The sequence below is a fragment of the Vombatus ursinus genome, unplaced genomic scaffold (assembly GCF_900497805.2).
Source record: "Vombatus ursinus unplaced genomic scaffold, bare-nosed wombat genome assembly UNPS02014923.1, whole genome shotgun sequence".
Classification (NCBI taxonomy): Eukaryota; Metazoa; Chordata; class Mammalia; order Diprotodontia; family Vombatidae; genus Vombatus; species Vombatus ursinus.
The window spans coordinates 1609-9320 of record NW_020954701.1 but is presented as its reverse complement, the minus strand read 5'-3'; the positions used below and the strand labels follow the sequence as shown (position 1 = coordinate 9320).

General features: G+C 37.1%; 1 protein-coding gene and 1 pseudogene across 1 annotated transcript in view; one reads left to right on the top strand and one right to left on the bottom strand.

Annotated features, from left to right (window-relative positions):
• LOC114029206 (protein unc-93 homolog A-like) overlaps positions 1–6890 on the bottom strand; it is a 30030-nt gene extending 23140 nt beyond the window's left edge. Inside the window, exons 1-3 of the mRNA XM_027843565.1 lie at positions 6876–6890; positions 6432–6613; positions 5310–5539 (exon numbers count right to left, since the gene is read on the bottom strand). Coding sequence (XP_027699366.1) covers positions 5310–5539; positions 6432–6613; positions 6876–6890 — 427 coding nt within the window. The remainder of the gene's footprint in view (positions 1–5309; positions 5540–6431; positions 6614–6875) is intronic.
• A 441-nt stretch (positions 6891–7331) lies between these two features.
• LOC114029194 overlaps positions 7332–7712 on the top strand; it is a 1876-nt pseudogene continuing 1495 nt past the window's right edge.

The window sequence follows — 7712 nt, the reverse complement described above, 5'->3', positions numbered from 1 at the left end:
GTGTGTGTGTGTGTGTGTGTGTATGTGTGTGCGTATGTGTGTATTTAGGTGGGAAAATGGTATAGCAGATACACTGAAGGAAGTGGGTTCTCTCTTCTCACTCAGATTTCCTTCTATCTACTGGAGTGAACTCTCACTCTCTTTAATGCTTTTTAACTCATAAATCCAATGGCCTTTTCTCAATCCACTAATTCCTAAGCAGTCAGTTAACCTTTTGAATACCTGTAATTGTCTGTCATTTGACAACTTCTACCCATTCCTCCCAGCTCTTCCCTCAGTTTTTTTTTGTGGGGGGGAGGGGGCAAAGCAATGGGGTTAAATGACTTGTCCAGGGTCACACAGCTAGTAAGTATCAAGTGTCTGAGGCCGGATTTGAACTCAGGTCCTCTTGACTCCAGGGCCAGTGCTCTATTCACTGTGCCACCTAGCTGCCTCCTTTCCTCTATTTCTAATCAGAATGAACCTTATCCTTTTATGTGCCAACTACTCAAAAACTTGAAGACAGTTAATGCTTCTCTTCCCATTCTCCATTCTCCTTGCTCCCTTCTGGACACATTCCCTAGATGATTAACATCCTCCTTAAAATGTGGTACCCCATACTGAACTCAGTGGCCCAGATATAGTCTGATCAGAGTAGAATGCCTATTATAGTATTATTACTGAATAGTACATTTTTTCTCAAACAACCAATTAAGCCTTTACCAGTCATTGTGCTTGTTCCTGGGGATACAAAAGCAAAGAATGAAATAATCTCAAATCTCAAGGAGTTTGCACCCTAACAGGGGAGAAAAGTACATCTATAATTATAAACAAAAAAAAGTACAAATGAAAACAAATTGATGATACATGGTAGTTTGGTCAAGAGGGCCCTAGCAGTTGGAGCAGCATAGGAAAGATTTCATGAAGAAAGTTGTTCTTTCTTGCTTGAAAGAAGAAGGTGTTTCTATGAAGAGGGATGAGGGAGGAAGAGTGTAGCATTGCAAAGGTATGGAGACAGAAGTTGTAGGGTTGTGCATAAGGACAAGGGAGAAAGGCAGTTAGGTTGGAATGTAAAATATAGAAAGTGAAAGAAACGGACAGTGAGGTTGGAAGGTTGGAGTCAAGTTTTAAATGATTCTTTAAAAGCTGAACAAAGAAGTTTATATTTTGTCCTAGAGGCAATAGGGAGCCACCGGAATTTATTGAGTAGGAGAATGATATCACCAGATTTAGCTAATGGAAAATAACTTAGACTGCAGTGTGGATGATGGGCTGGAATCCATCTCCAAGATCATGTTAGCTTTCTTGACCACACCACTGATTCATTATTAACTTTGAAGTTTGCTAAAATTCATTGATTTTTTTTTCTAACAAAATGCTACCCAGCCGTGCCTTTTCTGTCTTGTACTTGCAAAGTTGATTTTTCTAGCCTAAATGTGAAGCTTCACATCTATTCTCTATTACATTTCATTCCTTTTTTTGGCCCAATTTCCTTTCAGTTCAAATTTTTCTAAATCCTGACTATCCAGTGAAATACTTATCCATCCCAAATTACTGTCATCTGTCAAACGTAATGATATCATTTAATCATTTTTCCAAATCATGGATAAAAATGTTAAATGTCACAATACCAAGTCCAGATCTTTGCAGTGCCCTGGAGACCTTCCAAATTAATTTGAACCCATTAATGATGATTTTCTGGTTCTGGCCATTCAGCCATTTAAAATCTCCACATATTTGTATTGTCATCTATCTCATATCTATTCACTTTTCACGCAGACTTTATCAAATTGTGGCTGAAATCTAAGCAAACCTTATCTACAGCAGAGGTGTCAAACACATAGACTAAACACCACAATGCTATATTCCCAAATATACCCAAATTAGATTAAAATGTAATTGGGAAATATGTAACCAAATAAATAAAAATACGATAGAACATTTGTTCAATCATTTCAGATCCTTTGTGATCTCATTTTGGGTTTTCTTGGCAAAGATACTGGAGTGGTTTGCCATTTCATTCTCTAATAGATCCATTTGTTAGGCAATTGGGTTAAGTAATTTGCCTGGGGTTACATAGCTAGGAAGTATTTGAGGCTGGATTTGAACTCAGGTCTTCCTAACTCCAGACCTAGTATTCTATTCACTGAGCTACCAGCTACCTAATGATAGAACATAGAATATGTTAGTATGTGGTTTTTTTAAGTCAATATGCAGCCTACAGAAATTCTTATATATGGTTTTATGGCCCTATTTCTGTTTGTCTGGTCTGTGGTATGTTCTTGATCATCCTGTTTAGTAACCACATGGGAGAAGAAAATAAGCGGATTGGGTCACAATCATGTTCTTGATGAAGCTACTATGGATCATTTTTAACATCTTTTCTACATTTTTACTAATCATGCCTTTAATAATACATCAAAGAATTTTGCCAAGAATCAAATTAAGTTCACTAGCCTATTAGCATATATTCTCTTACTCTGGTAAAAATGGAGCCTAATCTGCCCTTTTCTAATTCCAAAGGTACCTCTCCCATTCTTCATGATGTTTCAAAGACGACAGTAATGGGTCAATTTCTATTAATTTTATCAGTCCTTTTGTTACCCTAGGATATAATTCAGCTGGTCCTGGTAACTTGAACTCCTCAAAGGAAACTTACTCTCTTACTCTCACCTTCCCAACAAAGCCAACCAAGACGGAAGATAATAAGGAGAGTATGGTATGACAGAAGTCATGAGAGGAGAGAGGATTGAGAACTTAGGGGTGCCAAATGCTTTAGAAAAAGTTCGATGAGGATGAGGCCACCAAAAAAGAAGCAACTGGGTTGTGCAACTTGGAGATCATTAGAAAGCTTGGAGAGAGTTTCAGGGTCTAGTAGCCAGCCTGAAGGGTTTTGAGGAATGAGTGCTGCCAGGTGCAGTGGTTGATTAGAAATGAAAATTCCTTTCTACCATTAAGAAGTGTAAATACAATGATGTTGTCAAGACTATGAACTTTAATTTTAATTTGAGTTTTGTTATTCCTATAGTTACAGACAAAATGACATAAAGTATATTTTTATTACCTACATAAAAAGTGCTAAAGCATGTGCCACCATAATGTGAAGCAGTCTTCTGCCTGATTAACTAAGAAAGAAAAGAAAATAGTCTCTGGATAGTCTCTCTTTTAACAATTACCTCAAAGTGTAACCATCTTGGATGGTCCAAGATTATGAAGGGATGTGCTTGAAAACTGACTTCTATGCCATGATTTTATGGCAATGTGTAGGGGTTGAGAGGAGGAAAAGCCGTGGCGAGGGAATATATTTTGATCACATTTACAAGTGTTTAAGACAAACTTATGCTTCCTCTTTTCCAATGCTGCTTGGCAGATGACCAAGCACTCTCACTAAAGTAGAAAGGGAAAAGGCAAAAGGCAAAAGAGAGTTATTATCTTAGAGCAGTTCCAACTTGGCAACATTATACGTGGTCATAGCTGTGTGAAGTGACAAATGTGTCACTGTTTCTTAAAACTCAGAAATTTTTAAATTCTTCCAGACCCCTCTGACAGCAGGCATTCTGGTACACTGGAAAAGAGCTCCAGGCTCAGAGCCAGAAAGCTTGGGTTCACAGGTCAGCTCTGTCATTTGCTAGTTGGGAGGCTATCAGCAAGTCACTTAAACTCTCTGAACCTCAGTCTCCTTATTCATTAGGTGGGAAAAGTAATAATTGCATGACCTTTCTAGTTTTCTAATATGTTATTCCTCTTCATGCACTGTACAATTCAGCTACACAGGTCCACCTGTTCTTCAAATATGACACTCCATCTCCCAACCGCACATTTGCACTGAAAATTCCCCATACCCCACCCCAGAATTCTCCCCTTCCATAATGTCTTTTTAATTTCCCTGGATTCCTTCAAAACTCAGCTTAAATCACATCTTCTGCAGGAGGGTTTTACCATTACTCCCTTCTTTCCAGTGCCTTCTCATCGCAGGCTCCCTTCCATTTATACTCTTTTACATGTATTTGTATGTTGTCTCTTCCATTAGAAGATGAACTTTCTTGAAAGAGAGACCATGTTTTTACCCTTCTTGGCATTCACAGTGCTTAGCACAGTGTGTCTCACACATAGTAAGTACTTCTTCATACTTGTTGACTTACTGACAAGATCTGTTATTTGAAAAGTGTTTTTAAGTGGTAAAGCATTAAATAAATGAGCTATTATTACTAAAAAAATTTCTTTCCATTTTCTTTGAATTTTCAGCATAAACACGAAAAATAAATGGGTATAAAAACCATTATACAATATGAGTTTATATCTAGGTATGCTCAAAGGCAATTACAGATGGGTATAGTAATAGAATGAATGCAAGGAGAAACTTTGATACTGAATGACTCAACTGTACTAATCTTCAAAATAATTGCAGTCCTCAGTCCTCAGGAACATCCAATAATACACAGTTGACTTGAAGAAAATGACTATGTATCCCTTAAACCAAATAAAGAACTAGGGTGATTCCGTTCATGTATGGAGGTGGGGAAAGAAAGTCAAGGTACTTTTGTATTTTGCAGAAAGTCTGAAAGGGCAAAGAGTGACTAAATAATCCTCCAAAGATTATGTCTTACTGTGCTCCCTCAACATAAATGGAAATGGGAATAAAGAAATATCCTCAGACTGAATCAACAATTCTGTAATAGACAAATGGTCAAAAGATATGAGCAAGTACTTCTCAAAGGAAGAAATCCAAGCTATCAATAACCATAATTAAAGAGTACTCCCAAATCACTAGTAATTAGACAAATGAGAAGTAAAGAACCTGTGAGGTTCTACCTTACACCACCAGATTGGCAAAGATTACACAAATGACAAATTTTGGAGGGACTGAAGGAAAACAGGCATACAAAGGCATGGTTGGTGGTGCTTTGAATTGGTTCAAGCATTCTGAAAAGCCATTGAAACCATGCCCCCAAAGTCCATAAACCACGTATGCTCTTTGATCCAGCAAGGCCACTACTAGGCCTACATAAAGATTGAAGATGAAGCATGTTACACACCTCCTGATAGAGAGGGGATGGATTCAAAATTAAGATTGAGCCATACATTTTTGGATATGGCCAGTGAGGGAATATGCTTTGCTTAACTATGTAAATTTGTTACAAAGGTTTTAATTTTCTTTTTGTTGTTATTTTTCAGTTGGAAGAGTAGAATGGGAAAGAGAGAAAAATAGATATTTACTAATTTAAAATTAGAAAATTATTTTTTAAAGATTGAATTAACATGTTTCTCTTGTTCATCTCTACAGAAGTTGCAGCTACTCTTGGAACAGTATTTCAGCCAGCTCCATTTACCTTTAGGAGGGTCCTGCTGAAACACCAGAGATGAAATCAAATTCCCCCAGACACCAGAGGACTGAAATATGAGATAGAAGATGCCAAAATACTGGTTGATGACATCTTTCCCAAGTTTTCCTGTCTTCTTTGCATAAATATTTCCACTCGTTGTAAGGTAAGTAGACTCTGCAGACCACAGTGGGGCTGCTCCTAGACCTAGGATTATGGCAGTGGGGATCAAGGTGAACCTACAAAAAGATAATCTGTTAGTCAACATAAATATTTACTATTGAGAGAAATGAAGTAGCTCAGCTCTGCCTTGTTTGAACTCCCAAGAGGCATCTCCCCAGAATAAGCTGATTATTTGAAATATCATCATACCAACTCAGCCTTGAATAGTCAACACCTTCCCAATTTCCTCAGCCTCCTCCCCCCTCTGACTGAAGGGCTGGAGGGTAGAGGAAGTACTGAACTTCTTCCCAAGTCTCTCTTTATATTACAGTGGGCACAATATGGACTTTCTGGCTCACCTTCACTTTTGATCTACAATTCATCTTGGTTTGACCTCCATACAACAAGATGCCCCTGTGCTAGTTACCCCCTGGGATTCCTGGCCCCCTTTTCCAGCTATTTGTGTGTTGTCTTCCACCATAAGATTATAAGCTCCTAAAGGGCAAGGAATGTCTTTCATTTTCTTATTTGTATCCCCAATGCTTAACACAGTGCCTGACATACAGTAGGTGCTTTTAACAATGTTTTTTTAATAATTGAATTGAATAGAAGGACAAACCATTCATCATTGCACTTAAAGAAATGAGTAAGCAACATACTTTTTAGCTGAGGTATATGTGAAGAGAAGACACTAAGTGCCAATGAACTCTGGTCCTGAAAAGTTCAGTACATGTTTGCTAGGTTTCTTCAAACAAATTAAAAGTGCTGAAATAATATGAAAGCCTGGGTCTCCTCAGCTGGAATGCTATGTGATGCTGCTAAGCGTACAAGGAGGAAGGATACTATTAGATCTTTTCTGGCATCCTCCATTGCTGACTTCTCTAAATACCTGATCTGTACCCAGTGAGCAGTAGAATGTAATTGTCTGAAAGTCAGGGCTTTTGATAGGAGTTAGAAGAAGAGATATACCAGCTGGCATAGAAGTTTCCCAAAGAGAAAGTGATGTAGCAGCACATGGAGAACGTAATGGTCCACTTGCAGCCAAATTTCTTAATAAGAACTGGAGGAAGGAACATGGAAGATATAATCACAGATGCATAGATAACACTAAGTGTAGTCACCCCGAGTCCTTCCTCCATATTAAGACTGCTCTGTGAAAACAAAACAAACAAACAAAAACAGATAGTTACACAGAGTCAAGAGAGGGGCAAAAGAAAAGAGGGTTCTGTTATTTAGAGTTTTTCCTAAAATTTTTTGAAAAATTGAATAAAATCTTTACCCCCCCTCTTTTTTTAACAAATACATAAATTTATTCACTTTACATGCATTTAGAATCTATCCCTCCCATTGTCTCCCCCACCCTTAACTGAGCAAACAAAAACCTGATCATAAACATAATTCAACAAAACAAACTCCCACATTGGCCATCACCACAAATTAATATGTTTCTTTCTGTATTTTAAATTCATTGATTTTTTAGCAAGAGGCAAGTGGTGTGACAAATGCCATCTCTCAAATTCCATGTGGTTGTCCAAAAAAAAAATTACCCATCAGAATTTTATATCATTACTTTTTGTAGTAGAAAGAATTTAAAACAAAGTATATGCTGATCTATATGATTATATTAATTGTGGTACATAAATAAAATGGAATATTACTCCTCTGTAAAAAAAATAAAACAAAAAATTAATAAAAAAACAAAGAACCATGAGAAGACATATGACCTGATGCAAAGCAAATTGAACAGAACCAAGAAAACATATGAAAAATGTCTACAAAAATTAAAATGTAAAGAACAACAAAAATCAAAACAGAATGCTATAAAATTACCATCACTAAGCTTAGCTTAGAAAAAGAAGAGGTACAAGAATGCACTTCTTTCTCTTCCCCGTAGAGGTAGGAGACCACATATGATTTCTCACTTGGTTGACAGAGGACAGAGATGTATTTGGAAATTAAAGTCTTGTAGAATGAATTACAACATTTTAAAAAATCTGTTGAGGGAAGGGAGCAGAGAAAGACTATGGAAGCTATAGAGGTAACATAAACCACTATTCCTTTATAAAAGGAGTGGATATTCTGGTTGCACACCAATGTAACCACAACTTGATGGTAGATATAGTCATTGGGCTACAGACAAGTTTATATGCATGAGAAAAAATGAAATCCAGCATGATTTTTTCTCCCTCTTTTTTGACTCAAATCTCAAGAATAAAAATTATGCCTGATGAGATCTTTTGAAATCCCACC